Source organism: Bidens hawaiensis, unplaced genomic scaffold (assembly GCF_021521415.1).
Source record: "Bidens hawaiensis isolate Kalapana, Puna unplaced genomic scaffold, B.hawaiensis_p1.1 tig00006365_1, whole genome shotgun sequence".
NCBI classification, from domain to species: Eukaryota; Viridiplantae; Streptophyta; class Magnoliopsida; order Asterales; family Asteraceae; genus Bidens; species Bidens hawaiensis.
The window spans coordinates 1,374,987-1,391,607 of record NW_027491425.1 but is presented as its reverse complement, the minus strand read 5'-3'; the positions used below and the strand labels follow the sequence as shown (position 1 = coordinate 1,391,607).

The 16,621-nt window shown below is 34.7% G+C and overlaps 1 protein-coding gene across 1 annotated transcript; it reads left to right on the top strand.

Moving 5' to 3' along the window:
- The first annotated feature begins 3,055 nt into the window (after positions 1 to 3,055).
- LOC143632165 (uncharacterized) lies at positions 3,056 to 5,243 on the top strand. The gene is made up of 6 exons (XM_077100741.1): positions 3,056 to 3,070; positions 3,191 to 3,356; positions 4,042 to 4,140; positions 4,215 to 4,291; positions 4,373 to 4,895; positions 4,992 to 5,243. The coding sequence occupies exons 1-5, from the start codon at positions 3,056 to 3,058 to the stop codon at positions 4,502 to 4,504; spliced, it is 489 nt and encodes a 162-aa protein (XP_076956856.1). The 3' UTR covers positions 4,505 to 4,895; positions 4,992 to 5,243.
- Positions 5,244 to 16,621: the final 11,378 nt, after the last annotated feature.

Genomic DNA, 16,621 nt, shown 5'->3' with positions numbered 1-16,621 from the left:
TTTGGATGGTTTAAACCTTAAGGTACTATTTTTTTTTTTCTTTTTGCTAATTCTGCAATCTCTCATTTCCATATATTTAGTTTGTATCGACTTTCAATCAAATGCATGATTATTGTTTAGAGTTAGGTTATAATAGGAAGTATAATTTTTGTAGGAAGGATAAGAAGTAATCTTGTCCATTGATTTTGAATATGGAGGGTTGAGATTAGTTTAGGGGAAAATCAAGTGTGAACATAAGGGAAAGGGTATAAAAGGAATAACACATTTGTTGACTTTCTCTCTTCACATGCAACGCACATGCCAAATTCCCCCATCATTTTAAAACGTCAATAACTTTTTTTTACGACGTTTTTATTAAAAAACAAATTCACTATAATAATGAGTGTTTTTTTATCTTTTATATGAGTACCATATTGTTATATAAAAATTAAAAAAAAATTAGTGGGTTTTTTACAAATTGTGTTTTACCAAAATTGTGTCTTACAAAATTGTGTTATACAATAGTATTTTTCATTGCATTTTTTTTTCATAGTGTTTTTTCCATTGTGTCTTTTGCATTGTGTTGTCGTATAATTGTGTTTTTTATTGTGTTTTTTTTTCATTGTGTTTTTTACACTGTGTTTTTTACATTGTGTTTTTCGTAGTGTTTTCTATTGTGTTTTTTCGGCGACCGTTTTCCGGTGACTTTTTTCGGCGACTTTTCGGTGAATTTTTCGGAGCTTTTTCCGGCGAAATTTCTCGGGGATTGTTTTCCTGTGACTTTCCGACCACTTTTCCGGTGAAATTTTCCGGCGAAATTTCCATAGAATTTTCCGGCGAGGTGGTGGCGGTGGGTGGTGGAGTGGTGGTGGTTGTAGGAGAATAGTGAAGATGTCATTGGGTTTTATGTAAGTGGGTTTTGAGATTAAAGTGGGTTTTGATATAAAAGTGTTAAGACAAAAATACCCTCCTTTCTAGCCTTCTTAGGGAAATCAAACTTCTTATTTGAACCTAACCTTTATTGTTTAAATAAGTTTTCTTTTATTTTTCTCTTATGAATGTTTTAACGATACACAAAAACTGACGGTTTAGTAAAAAATAATCATTGTTCTTAATGATAGGTTATGGGATAATCCAAAGTAAGCCTGTAAAATGGATGGGGCAGGCTAGGTAACGGTCAAACTAGATTTGGGTCAAAATAAGTGGTTTAAGAAAATATACATTTGGTTCGAGTTAAAACGAGTTTAGATAAAAATAGCCAAATAGGTTGAGTCAAGAATATAAGATTAGTGTCTACATCACCGTGGGCATAAAAGGGTTTGTTACTCAGTGGTTGAAATTTGCAGTCGAGTTGACTTGGAAGAAAATGTATGCATGTATTAACATTGTCCTTTATTGGAATTATATTTTATTTTTGTCTTCCAAACTTAATAATTTAAAAAATGTATATTTCTCATTTATTTTTAATTATGTGTTAGGAAATCTAACACATCTTTGACGACATACTAGCATAGCACGCCGTCAAAGACGTGTTAGATTTCCTAACACATGGTTAAAAATGAGCTAGGACTCCAAACACGTAGTCAAAGATATGTTAGCATCAAACGCATAGTCAAAGATATGCTAGCTTTTTGTTTGTTTTTTTAATAATATATTTTTATAACTGGTTTTACTTATATTTGTTTCTCTTTATTAACTTTTAATATATAAAGTTTTATATTATTTCTAATATACCGACCAGATATGCTTACTTTTATCTATGGACTGACATAAACTTACTCAAACTCGAGCCGTGTCAAATTAATATCGAAATGTTCAATAAAATTTGACTCCGCTCGGTTTTAAATAAAATTTATGTTAACATATAGATAAAAGTAACATTTCTCGTCGATATATTCGAAATAATATAAAATTTTATATATTAAAAGTTATAAAAGAAAAACAAATATAAGTAAAACTAGTAATATAATATTAAAAAACAAACAAAAGGTTAGCATATGTTTAACTATGTGTTTGATAAAAATAGTCAAAGATAGCCAAATAGGTTTACTTATGCTTCTATAATTTGACAAGTATCGCAAGTTATACACAATTTAACTTGAAAACTTTTTTAACCCAATTATCTTTGTTCAGTTAATTGAAATATGAGTTTGCCATATCTTCGTGATCCATCACCCCTGTATCACGTTGTCTGAAGGTTGAATCAAATCGTGTCGTAGCCCATTTTAGACCGGACATTTGTCATATGTATATTGTCATATTGTGGGTGCATAGTGGCCCGAGGATAGGTTATTTATGTGAACATAAATAAAGTGGAAAACCTTCACTTTTGACCACTACCAAGTCTTATGGTGTAAACGAGCCGAGTTGCCACGAGCTACTTGAGATCGGCTTGTTAAAAAGCTCGATTGAGCCGAGCTTAATCGAGGTCAAGCCCGAGCTCGAGCCTGAAAAATAAGCTCGTTTAATAAACGAGCCCGAGCCCGAGCTTCAATTATCAAGATCGAGCCGGCTCACGAGCCTAAACGAGCCTGAGCCTGCCATATATATAATTTTTTAAAATATATATTTAATAATTATTAATTAATATATATAATGTTATGAAAAAACGAAAATAACTAAAAATAATATATACTATTTTGTACATAAAATTATATAGAAAAAATATATAAAAATAAATATAACTATATAAAAAGTAATTAATAAATAGTAAATGAGTCGAGCCCGAGCTTCAAAATCTATTCTCGAGTTGTGCTCGAGCTTTTAAAATGAAGCTCGAGCTCTGTATAAGTTAAATGAACTGAGTTCGAGCTTTGACTCAACTCGGCTCGTTTGTACCCGTACACAAACTAAGGAAATCAGAAAAGAAAAGAAAACAAAAAAAGAAATTAGATTACAATTTAGTCCACAAAGTGATAAGTTTTTGGCGTTGAGATTTGCGGTTTTCACGTGTTGGAAACATTAAGCACGAAATTTCAAACCAATCATCTTCTTCGAGACACTTCACCCATACTTCGCTCCATATATTATCCGGTGGTCAACAATCTTTTCATTTTCATTTGCCTCCGCAGCCGCCATGGATGAAGTTAGGGTTAGCTCCGCTTGGGCTCTCACGTGACGGTCGATTCCCTAGGTAACTAACTAACTAACTGATATTTCATTTTCTTTTCTTTTCTTTTATATAATATAATATAATATTGATGCATTTGAGTTCATTGTTTCGGTTTTGGTAGGCATTGAGAAAGTGGTGGAAAGTGTCGAGAATTCGATTCCGAAAGTGGAATGGAATTTCGAAGGGATTCATTACTTTGATAATGGTCCTTTAACTGTCCAGTACTTGTTTGTTTTGGATGCTCTCAACTTCTGCTTCTGGCCAGGTACCATTGCATCATTTTCAACTTCTTATCATTCATTACCTAAACTCTATTATCATATCCCACCAGCAAAGCTATCAGCCTTACCTCTACCCAGGAACAGATGGTGAGACCCCAGCTCGACAGTAGTTTTGCATTGCATCAAGCGTTGGACAGAAGGTGCATAACACTCAACCATTGGCACAGCGGTCAATTGGTGCATGTATCCTTGTCTTTCGGCTATCAACGCCACCACATGATGCCTGATTAACCTTCCGCCGCTTTTAACATTATTTTCACGAGATTAGTAAAATAACGTCAAAATTAGTGCAATTTCAGTTTTGCCCACCCGAGGGTTCACACATAATAAGAATATGTGTTGTGGGGCTTCGTTGGCCCGGACTCATTCTCTTATATTACGTCACATCCTGCCGACTAGGCTTCGAATAAAGCCCCTGCTCACTCACTTGACCATGCTGTGGATAAAGCCTCTGCTCGCAAGCCATAAATAACCAAAGCTTCCCCTCCAACCTCCCTTAGCGGCCGCCAGTGGGATGTAGCCCCTGATAGCTAGAAGTTGTTATGGTGGTTGCGACTCGCGAGTGATGCTGAAGCCCCCCAACGAAGCCCCACAACACATAGTCTAATAATAATGCAATTTGATATATTCTGGTTTTTGACATGTTTATTGGTTGCTAATTGACACCAGACAAGGATTTAAACTATGATGATTTGGCTTCTGGCTTGAAACAAGCTCTTGAAAATGACAAAACCGTGTTTGATGCCGATCGGCTTCAGAAATTCACCGGTAATTAATAATAATCTTCACATGTTGCTTATGTTGTTCACTGTGGACCAAGTTTGACTTGTGGTTATAATCAGGCCCTGAGTTGCGTGAGCTCTTGAAATGGCCGAGACCTCTTCCATTGGAGGATGAACGGGTCCGCTTGTTGCACGAGGTATATGCATATACATATATGTTCATGTATAATATGTGTTGTGATATATTATGCATATGATAGCAAAAGCTGTATCTTTAGGTTGGGTTTGAGTTGGAAAGAAGCTTTGGGGGAAAAGCATCAAACATTGTGAAATCTTGTGATAAATCGGCTGTTAAGCTCGTTTCCATTATCGCGCGTCATTTTCCAGGCACCAATTTTAATACTTTTTGATCAACTGATACAAATTAAGTTATTGACAATGAAATAGACTTTGAACAAGTTAAATTGTGTAGGTTTTCGTGACCACACGGTGTACAAAGGTCACCAGGTGTTTTTTTATAAACGGGCCCAAATCTTTGCTGCTGATGTGTGGGGTGCGTTTAAAGGTGAAGGTTATGGTGATTTTAGTTATGTGGGTTCGATCTCTATATTTGCGGACTATATTGTCCCTGCAGTGCTTCAGCAGCTTGGAGTGTTGAGATATAGTTCAGATTTGGATAATATTATTAAGGGTAATAAAGAAATTGGTTCAGGGACGGAGGAGGAAGTTGAATTACGAGCTTGTTCTATATATGCAGTGGAGAAAATGAGGGATTTGATCCAGAAAAGAACCGGGAAACAGGTTTGTATTGTTTTATGTGTATATATATTATATAATACAAGTGTGACATAACATATTTATGAAATTTTGATGAATCGAAATTGTTTTTGTTTTCAGGTGTTGAGTGTGGAATTGGATCTTTGGTTATGGGCATACGGGGTTTCAAACCCGTCTCTTCAGCATCATCGCACTCTGTCTATTTATTACTGACGGAGTTAGGTTCGTGCGGCTATAGTTAATCGTCTTGTTTGTTATGATTAAAAAAATATGACGATTATGTCCAAACTGCGGAAGTTATAGTAGTCCTTGAGTTTCTTCATTTCATGATATTATGAAATCCTGAAACCTTTCCTTTTGCTTATTGATGAGTTGTTCATTGCAATGTGTGGCTTCTGAAATTAATGTGGCTACTACTTAGTAGGATGTTTTCCTTTTCATCTTAATAAATCAAAACTTTTGGTTGGGTTCCTGATTAGAAGTGGTGATGTGCTATAGTAAAATAAACAAGTTGTGCTTAATTTGTTGGGTTCCCGAGTTTGACACTAGTTTTATCTTATAACCCTTTAAAAAACCAAGTGGTTTGAGTTATTCTAAACTTGTTTGGTAAACAAGTTGTGTTTGACTTCTCAACTCACTCTCCATGTAATTTTCACCTACTTATTGAATAACAGAATCTAGCAATTTGGACATGATTGTAAGATTCTGTCCTAAATTGCATTCTCCTGTAGTTTTGTTTAATCAGTCACTTCAATAAATATACTTGGTAACTGACACCACTAAACTCCTGATGTCTTAAACTACTTTATTTGATAATCTTTCGAATTTCATAGTGATTTGAAAAACAACAAAGTGTTTCTAGGCATTTTTTGTAAGTGTTTGTACAAAACATAGTAGCGAGCTTACGCAAAAGCTGCCATTCGAATGTTAAAGAGTACACCGATGTGGCAAACAAATTCATCGGCAGGGGAACCAAAACTCAAAAGTTCAGCAAGAACAAATAATGTACTAAATAAATAAGCGGTATATTGGTTTTTATTAATCCTAACTATTGCCACTATCGGTCCCAACTAATGAATTAGCTACTGATAGTCCCACTTTTAACGTATTTGTTTCTAAAGGTCTGCGACTAACAGATCCTAACGCCATTAGGTTCAGGTTGTCGGAAAAACGTTTTTGGCCGGAAAAGTCTAACCAGCTATTGACTCACCATCAACCAGCTACCACCACTTGAGCACCATCAACCGATTCCGACGATGGTTCTAGGGTTTCCGATGACCTAAATAATTGGGGCTTTTACTAGAAAAAGGTTCCTAAAGGTCCGATAAATTGTTACCAAGATGTTTGGGACGAAAATGATGAGCTTTCGGGAAAAAATTGAGTTTTAAGCCCAAAAACGTTTTTCCGGCGACCAGAAACTAACGACGTTAGGATTCTTTTAGTCACGGACCGTTAGAAACCGATACGTTAAAAATTGTGACTGTTAACAACCAATTCGTTAATTAGAACCGGTAGTGACCAAAAGATGATAGGTAGAAATTAGGATTAATAAAAACTAATATACCTAAATAAGCAAATGAATCTTTGTTGTTGGAAAATAAAGAAGTCAACGCAAACATTATATACATTCCTGTTGACCTTGTATGTATGGTTTGGTACATGTTTGACTGCACCCAAACTTGACCTCACCTCCGTTGTGAATAATAATAATAATAATAACACAATAGTACAATAATACGACGTCGTTCTTCCGATCTACTCCATCAATTTCCGATCAATTCATCTCTTCCACTCCCGTCAATCAGGTATTCATCTCATCTCCTTCTTCAGCATTTAATTTCACCTTCAATTCATGCTTTGTTCTTCATTAGGATACTGTTTATTGACTGTGTTACTTGTTTATTCATGTTTTGTTCAATTCATCCGTAACCTAGGGTTTGCTCTAATATAATGTTATCAACATATTGAAAACACGGCCAATATAATGCCTGCGGTTCGTCGCCTTTCCGGAATTAATACTTTCGACTTGAAGCTTCAAATCGAAACGAGACTCGGTTCGCAAAAGGCTGAGAAATACTTCAATCTGTTGACACGGTTTTTAAGTCTTAACCTCGGTAAATCAGAGTTTAACAAGCTTTGTATCGGCTTAGTCGGTCTGGAAAACATTCGCCTTCACAATGAACTAATCATAGCTATTGTGAGAAATGGAACTAGTCATTTGGGTTTAAATGTCGCTAACGGGGCCCACCCGGTAACCGACCTTCAGTCTCTATGCGCGTTTCCTCCATCACCTAAAAAGGGTCGAACGCCAAACATTCGCGAAAGAAAGTTTAAGGACCGAACCTTTCCTGTTTCGCAACATTTGGGAACAACGAAAGTTCGAAAACAACGAAGTGCTACTGAGTTGTTTTCTTTAGGTAGCAAACCGCCACTAGAAGCTAATTCGGTTGAAGATGGTGAGGAAGTTGAGCAGGATGCGATAAGCCCTGGTGTTTATAGTAGAACCCTGTTAGCGCGCCGCTTGGCGTCAATATCCATTCAACAGAAAAACGAAAACCACAAACTAACGGTTTGGATTCTGCGTATTATGCGTGGACTTGCCATTGCAGTGGTCATTTGCCGGCTGCAAATTCCTTAAAGAATAGGTTGAATCATAGTTTGCAAGAGGACGGGTTGGATGTTTCTATGGATTGTGTTAACTTGTTGAGTAACGGGTTAGACTGTTTTTTAAAAAGTGTTGTAAAACCGGGTTTGGAGTTGGCCCGCTCAAGGTCTTCGCAAAGGTCAGGCTCGGGTGCACGGTTTTTAGCATCCATGCTGGATTTTCGGATGGCAGCCGAGATCAATCCCAAGATTCTTGGAGAGTCTTCGTGGATACTGCACGAGAAGTTTTAGCATTTGATAGATGGTTCGTGTTGAAGTACTATGTTATCCGATACTAAAATCAATTATGCAAACAGCAAAAGTTTTGGATACAAAAAGAGAACCCGGTAATAATGATCTTCGGGTAATGCTTTTATCTTAAGCCTTTTTTGTTGGGCTATCCTCTTAACTGTCTTTTGGTATATTGCAGATTAATTTTAGTCAATCGTGCGGTTTCTTATATTGTAATCAACAAGTTGAAATAAAAATGGATGTAATCAAACTTTCAGGTAATTTGCCTTGGCCTTAAATGTTGTTAAATTAAAACTATGGGTGCAATGCAATGCAACTCACCGAAACTACATTAAAATTTTTGGTTTGGCAGGTCTGAAAACGGGACCTGCGGTAGTGTGCTCATGGTTGCAGTCTTGCAGTGGTGGATTCTTATTTAGAGGTTTTAAGGGCGCTCTGGAGAGTATTAGTATATTTTTTTTATAGTTCTTATAGGTTAACATCACACGCGATTTTGGCACACGAGATTATTTACATGGTAAGTTTTTTAGACTTTCATAATGGTTAGAATTGGTTTTCTTGATTAATTCAACAGTCTTAGGGTGCCAAATGCTATTTTAGAACATAATGGTTTTAAATAATTTTAATTGTGGAATCAGTTTGGTGTTGTTTTGGGTCGTTTTATGGGTTGACGAATGTACTTAATAGTTCATCCGTCAAAGAACGTTATGAAGGGTGAGATCTTTAACGGTTCGCTCACATATGCTTGTAGTAATATTAAACTAGGACGATTATAATATGAGTTTGTGATAGAGCTATACATGTTTGTTGATTCGTAGCGTGGGGTAATAACTTATGCGTTCATTAGGTTGGGGACATACCTAATGCTTAAAAGGTACCGATAAAGAAAAAGACACACGAAGTAGACTGGGAGACGGTCTGAAAGCTTACGTGGACATTCTAGGCAACGTCTATACAAATTACACGAGGGCTATGAAATGGGTAATACAGCCATGCTTGTGGTGGCTACACGATGTCCACAATGTTTCTGGTGGTCACATGATGGACCATATAAAATACACTAGGGTGGGCGGTATGTGTCGATAAAAATGGTCCTAGACTTGGTACAACACTGAACATAGACTATTTATGCGCTCTTCATCTTGGTCGGTCATATCAGGTATTTAACTATCAAGTTCTTTGTTGCAAACATGGATAACCCATCCAAGAATAACGATTAAACGGTCCCCCATGTTTACGATAACACGACAAAGATAACATGAGGATATGAGAGGAATTTTTTAAAGAAAGAAACAGTTTTGTAAAGTATTTGTACCATCGTATATGATAACGCATGTCTCATTTAGACTTATAGCTAACTCTTGAATTTTAACTAAATTGGATGTCATAAGAGAAATTATCATACGCGTAAAAATGCCCATTTTTCACACATTGCTATGGGTAGCAAATAGACCGAACTGATGTGTAGATTTGAAACATTCAGAAAATTTTATTGGATCTTTATTCGTGTATGAGATTAGCTTTATAATTCTTGTGGGTATGAAATATGTTATGGTTATGGTGTTACTATTATATGATACCCAACATGATTATCCAAAACTTACATAATTGTCTACCCAAATAATACCAATAAACATTTTTTTTTTCTTTTTCTTCTCCCTCCCTATTCATTTGGTAACAGATTAATTCACTAATTCACTGACTTTTAGTTTTTATATTTCTATCCTTTTAGTTAATTAAATTTAACAAGTTAGCAGTGTAAGAAATGTACTTGAAACCATCATTTAATTTTAATAAAGTAACGACTATACCATGTACCTTATGCTTAATGAGTGATCGGGTACACATGCATATGGCTTCAGGTATTTAATATAGTTTTACAATCAAATATAAGACTAAGATTACCAATATGTGCCCCCAATTACGTAAGACTTACCATACTTGATATTTCTCTCTTTAGTTGCGATCTTTTTTTTTTCTAAAAGCAAAAAGAAAAAAGAGAAAGAAAAAGAAATTCGATCAGGATAGACATCATATTGTCGACGATTGTAGTCCGTCAATTCTTACCAAAAGAAGAATCATTGACAAATCCTACAAAAATAATAAAAAAAAGTAAAAGTTAATAATTAACTGATGATAAATCCCTTGGTTATTACTGGCTTATGGGCGATGAATGGCTTAAAACTTAAAAAACAAACTTTGACTGACGATTATCTATCCATGTAAACATCCAAGGATATATTGTCATGGATCATCGAGGGATCACTGATGTTGCTAACATTCTGATAGAGATTTTGGACATATTGTTTTGTCATTGTCGGTGGGAACAAGTTTTTAACGGATGTTCCCTTGGCAATCTTTTGCTAATACTCAAGGTAGAACCATCTCTTGGACTGCCACCTCCTAATTAGTTAGATTGTCTCTTGTTCCTTGGTTATAAGCATATTTTGTAAATGAAACATAGATTTTTACCGTATAGCGCCCTTTTATATTCTTTCCCTAACTCTCTTTCAGTGATCACTCTGAAAATTATCATTGATATTGGCATGCGAATTGTTCATCGATAAACCCTTTACCCACACCATGGTTTTAATTAACGGATTGACGTTACCACCTTCTTTGGGAGACTTATGACAAATGTGTTAAGTCGTAAAAACTCTTTGTTTTATACCATAGACTTTGTAGTAGTACTTTTGATTTGTTAGAACAAAATCATTCTAACAAAAGAGTCTTTGACCTGGTAGTACCAAAATGTTGTTTAATGGTGTCGTTTCTCGTAGTGATGAAAGTTCAAGTCCCGAAATGAAAAACAAAATATAGATATAAAAACTGTCTAAATTAAAAAGAAAAATAAATCATTCTTTTGTTGTAACCTAGTTTAAAAATAAAAAAACGCAAATCATATATGGCGCGTTTGGTGTTGTCATGAGTAGAAGCGCTAAATTAAAAGTTAAATACTTATTATCCTTGACAACACTTAAGTTAAGTGCTTCCAACAACGCATAATTTCCGAATATAAAATCATTCGATTATGATCATCTTAACTTTTAGTTACAGTTAATTATTAAAATGCTTTGTTTTTACACACATAAGTTTGGCAATAACAACACAAACATACTGACATAGGTTATCATAGAGACCACAACATGTCCAACCAATCATTATACTTACTAAACCACCTTAACTACACATTATCATCATTTGATTCTGTTTGGAGCCAGCCAGGTTGTAACTTATAACAACACTTAAAAAGGAACAAAAACAAAACCAGTACCATCACTAATTAAATCCAATTTAAAATGCAAAGGATGCTACATGGGAAAGATAAGATCACGCTTCTTACATATAAAACGCTATTTTATTTTTGATAAAAGGCCCCTAAGAGAGTATACAGATTGGAGGTACCACCCTTTATCATCATTATCCAACTTAGGGGAATTAACTAATAGTTAGTCTCTGTCATTTGTCTCATGCATCATACATCCCGTGAATCATGCATCCTTTTTATACTAAACAAGAAAAGAATAATTGAGGGGTGTGATAAACTATTAATACCATGTGATTTTAACTTTTTATGGTATAATTGATTCATTACAAGAAACTATGTTTTTCATGTACACCCGCCCTTAAAAAACATCTATTAGATAAATAGATAAAGTAAACTAGTTGTTTAGCGTTGCGACGGGAGACCCATATGCGTAGGTTTTTTTAAACGGTTATTTGGATTACTGACGGACCACTGACCCATCTAATCATCTTCATTCAACCTTCAAGAGCAAACTCACCATAGATAAGAAAACCCGTATACATAGATGAAAAAACTGTTTAGGGCATAAGAATAAGATGAAAAGAAAGGTAATACTAAAGTCTATAGCTCAGTCATATTCAATTTGAATTTATTAAAGAGAAGATTTTAAATACGTAATTGTTAAAAGAGAAAAAGAAAATATTTAATAAAATATTGGATGTGAATATATGATGAAATTAGAAAAAGTTAGTAAATAGATCTTTAGTCTTGCATGTGAGATCGTTATCATGGTGTAAGAATTAAATACGGGGATTTATATATGGTCATCATTAGTATTTATATAATCATAGATTAAAATAATTAAATTATATTTTGTTATTATATAAGTTAGGTAATTGTTGATAGACCATATTACCCTTACTTGCTAATCAAATGTTTTCTTATGGGTGTATATAAACATATGGAGAGATTAATTAACATCATAACATAACCCTAAACCTGACAACAAATTTCGTAACTCTCTCTCTCTCTCTCTCCCTCTCTCTCTCTCTCTCTCTCTCTCTCTCCATATTTTCGGTTTTCTCAAGAAACTAAATCCCATTACTAATATACATCCTAAAGGGGAACTCGACAAGCCGACAATCACGTCGTCTAGATCATTCTCATCAGCCGTGGCTACTCTCCCTATTGTTACAGGTATGCTTTAGTTATAGATTTATCATATTATTCATGTTTGCCATCACTAACGTGAAGGACTGATCAACATGTGTTATTAGAGTGATGTTGATTAATCAGTTCTTCATGCTTTCTATAAAATCAGAATCTAAACCGGAAGACAGGAACTAAAACCTGATAAACCCTTAGTTCTTTTCGATTTCATTATTAATTAGATTCATATATTGAAAACCGAATATATAAACCTTAACAATTTTAAGCTTTTTTTTCTTTATTAAAATTCGTTTTTGATAAACCCTAAGTTTTTTCAACATCTGATAAATCCAATGATGTTTTTCGTGAAAAATCACATATAATATGGTTCAAGATCTGGATTGTTATATTGTTATACCTAATATTTTGGTTAAACTTTATCCCAAGATATTTCGAGTTCTGGAAAATTAATAAAAGAATTCTTTTTGAAAATAAACAAATCTTGGATAAACAAACAATCCCTAAGAATTCGGATATAACCTTATCATTCAACTGTTCATGGAATCATGGGTATATGTGTTTACGATTAAAACAATTTCCGAAAACACTAAGTTCTCGAAAACACCTAGTTTCTAAAAACACATAAAACCTGAAAACCCTTATTCCCGGAAAAAAAATCGTGAACAGTACACTAAAAATATTTTGGAAACACTTAAAAATTAATAATAATAATAATTAATTTTACAAAAAATAGAAAATCTTAACTTGAATGAATTTTTTATGTACATTTCTGCCTAAAGGTGATGTGCTACATCTAACCTATCATTCAAGTCTAAATAAAATTTTGTTAGTTTAGCCTAACATGATTTAAATGTATCATTCTACCCAAAGATGATGTGTTACAATTGTTTTGCACATATATTTAAATAAATTTTAATTCTGCTCAAAGGTGATTTAATTTTTTATTTAAGTAGAACTTTTAATTAAAGTAGTCGATTAGTTTGATGTTAATAATAGACGTTTATTATCACAGCTTCATAAATTAAAATGGTCCTTATCTATGCATGCCTTAGTTTAATTTGCCCCTAGATCACTCTAAGTTTCTTTAAGTTAAGTATCCTAATATTCTCATCTAATTTCCATTAACAGCTCCGAGTGGTGGAATCACATCATTAACTGGAGATAACTTTGCTGTCTGGAAGGAATCTCTTATTCTTAAACTCTCCTTCCTGGATTTTGACTATGCTCTAATTGAGGATGAACCTCCAGCAGTAACCGTTAAAAGCACTCTTGCTCATCACTTATCGTTCAAAAAATGGAATAGATGTAACCGCGTGTCTCCATGCTTATGAAAAACTCCATTAGCATGCCAATAAGATCCATTCCAGACTCTGAAGACGCTAAAACCTATCTGGCTTATGTGGAGGAGAAATTCAAAGTAACGTCTAAGGCGCATGCTAGTACTCTCATTCTCAAGCTGATGACTACTAAATATGATGAAAGAAGTGGCATTCGTGGGTACATTATGATGATGAACAATATGCCCCATAAGCTGAAGAGATTAGATATGGAGATCAGTGTTGGTTTTCAAATGCACTTCATCATGACTTCTCTTCCGGCTGCCTATGAAGCTTTCAAGATCAATTATAACACCTAGAAGGAGAAATAGACTATGAGTGAGCTGATTGCTATGTGCGTGCAAGAGGAAGAGCGTATGAAGATGGATAAACCTAAAGTTGCTCACCTTGCCACCAGTTCCAAGAAGAGAAAAAAACACTCATCCAAGAAAGGAGTTTGCTAAAGTTCAGAAGACTAATACATGTGCTTCATCCAGCTCTCAAAACTCCACCGGAAAGCCTTTTTGCAAGTTTTGACAGAAGCAGAAAGACTACCCTGACTTTAAGGAGTGGCTGGCTAAGAAAGATATTTATCTCTTTATGATACTTGAGTCCTATAATTTAGCTGTTCCAGCTAACATATGGTGATTTGATTCTGGTTTTATGGCTTAAGTGACCAATTACTCAGGGATTCCTTTTAATCCGGAAGCTGGAAAGAAACCAAATAACACTAAGACTAGGGAATGATAAAGAACTTCAGTCAAGGTTGTGGGAACTTACAATTAATAATGAAAATTGGTTTATGCATTAAACTTTTTGATACCTTATATATTCCTGAGATTACTCAAAATCTTGTATTAGGTCCAAAATTAGACATGGATGGTTTTGATGTTTCTCATGGTCTTGGGCAAACTTCCTATTTATTTTAATTCTCAAGTGTTGGTTATGACATCAGCAAATAAGAAAGGCGTCACTATACCATGCCAGGTACTCCTCAGCAAAATGGTGACGCTAAATGGAGAAATTGAACCCTTATGGATATGATACACAGTATGTTAGGCAACACCAATTTACCTTTATTCCTCTGGACTGAAGCGTTAAAAGCAGTTGTACGTTCATATACTCAATAGAGTTCCTTCTAAGTTTGTCCTTAAAACTCCTTATGAACTTTGGACAGGAAGGAAACCGAGTCTTAAATATATGAAAGTATGGGGCTGTATTGCTGAAACAAAACTTTATAACCCTTTCCTAAGAAAACTTGACCCTAAAACTATTACCTGTTTCTTTGTCGGGCATCCTGAAATTCAAATGGTTATCGTTTCTATTGTCCTTCGCATGTCACTCGTATTGTAGAAACTAAGTGTGTCGCTGATGTATATAAAAGTATACATCTTTTAAGCATCAAATAATCTCCAAAACATCATCTTTTATTATATGATTTAGTTCAAATAACTACTTATCATGTTATTTTCTATTTTTAAGTTTATTTTAGCCTCTAACAAAGAAACAAGTGGATACACGAAGAAAAAAAATTAAAGAAATTGTGTATCTGTCAGCTTAACACGCCCCCATGTTCCAATAACCACACCCCCGTGGTCACCTTTTCAAGATATGACAAAATCTGGCACATCAAACACGGGTTGTGCCTCATGCTCCACGCTCCCGTGGTTACCCACTCAAAAAAAGACAAAATCTAAAGAGAAAAGACAAAATCATAGACCAAAATCACGTGGCCGTGTCTTACCTACCACACCCCCGTGGTCACCCTAACCAAATAAGACAAAAATACGAGAATCTGGCATCCAAAACACCCCCCCATGTCTCATGTACCATGCCCCCGTGGAAAACCATCATATGCATGATTTGACAAGCAATTAATGCACCTGGACAGCTCACCAAGGGGCCGTTCCCATCCACCACGGGGCCGTGCGCCCAGTGTCGAGACAGCTTATAAATAGATGTGCATGTCTTATTACATTGGGTGTGCTTGGAGAGGATTTGGACAGGTTTATAACTTAAAAACACTCACTTTATACTCACATTGAAGATCTATTGAAGAGTTTGAAGGCTTGGAGGCATCCATCATCATCATCATCATCATCATCATCATTGTCATCATCCATCACCATTGAAGATGGATTCATCACCAATTTGATTAGATTGTTCTAAGTTTAATCATGTGTTTGATATCTTCATCTTCTTTGATGTTCATGGTCATGCTCATAACGAGCTAAACCTTCAATTACCATTTAAATCTATGATGAAACTTAACTTTATTTGATTATTATATTGAAGATGTGATTTAGTTTTTGTGAAGTAATGATTATTTTGCAATTATCCTTTGATGAAACTTGTTTTGTCATCTTAATCCATTAATTCAAGATTCATGATTAATATTTTTAAAACAAATCTTTATGATTATTCATGATTCACTAATGTTCTTGGAGACTAGAAATGGTAAAAAGAAAATCTTGATATTTTATCCAAAAAATGTTTCCTTGTATTGGACTTTGAAAAGATGAGATATATGTTATGATCAATTTCTCTAATCTTGGTAATTCTAAAACAATATTGTTAAGTACGATTATTTAGGTTGCCACAGGGCCGTCTCGTGGGTAAGGTAAATAAGACAATGGCTTTAGGCCTCCAGTTTTATAGGGTCTCGATCTAAAATAGAAGTTTGTATTACGGGTTTTTGAAAGTGAGGTTTTCTAGAATTAATAACTCAGTGATGGGCCACAAGTTAAAGAGGAATGCTACACACCGATAATCACGACATAACATCGATATTTCATAATTCATGGATACTCTCTATAGCTATATGCATAAAAAAGAAGAAAAAAAAGGGCCTCAAGATTTTAGTTAATTTTAAGCCTCCGAACATGTTGAGCTGGGTTGCCATGCTAGTTAAAGAAATCATGTGTTAAAGGAATGCGTAATTATAATTTACTTAAATCAACCAAAGGGGTTATTGTGAGTTAACTATAATTCCTAAAGTTGTTAGGATCGGTGTTTGAGAATTCAAAGTTAAACCTAATCTTTATACTTCATGAAAACTACTTAATTAAATTGACATTTTTGTGGTAGACATGAAGTTACGCATTCTACTTTCTTTTATGTCA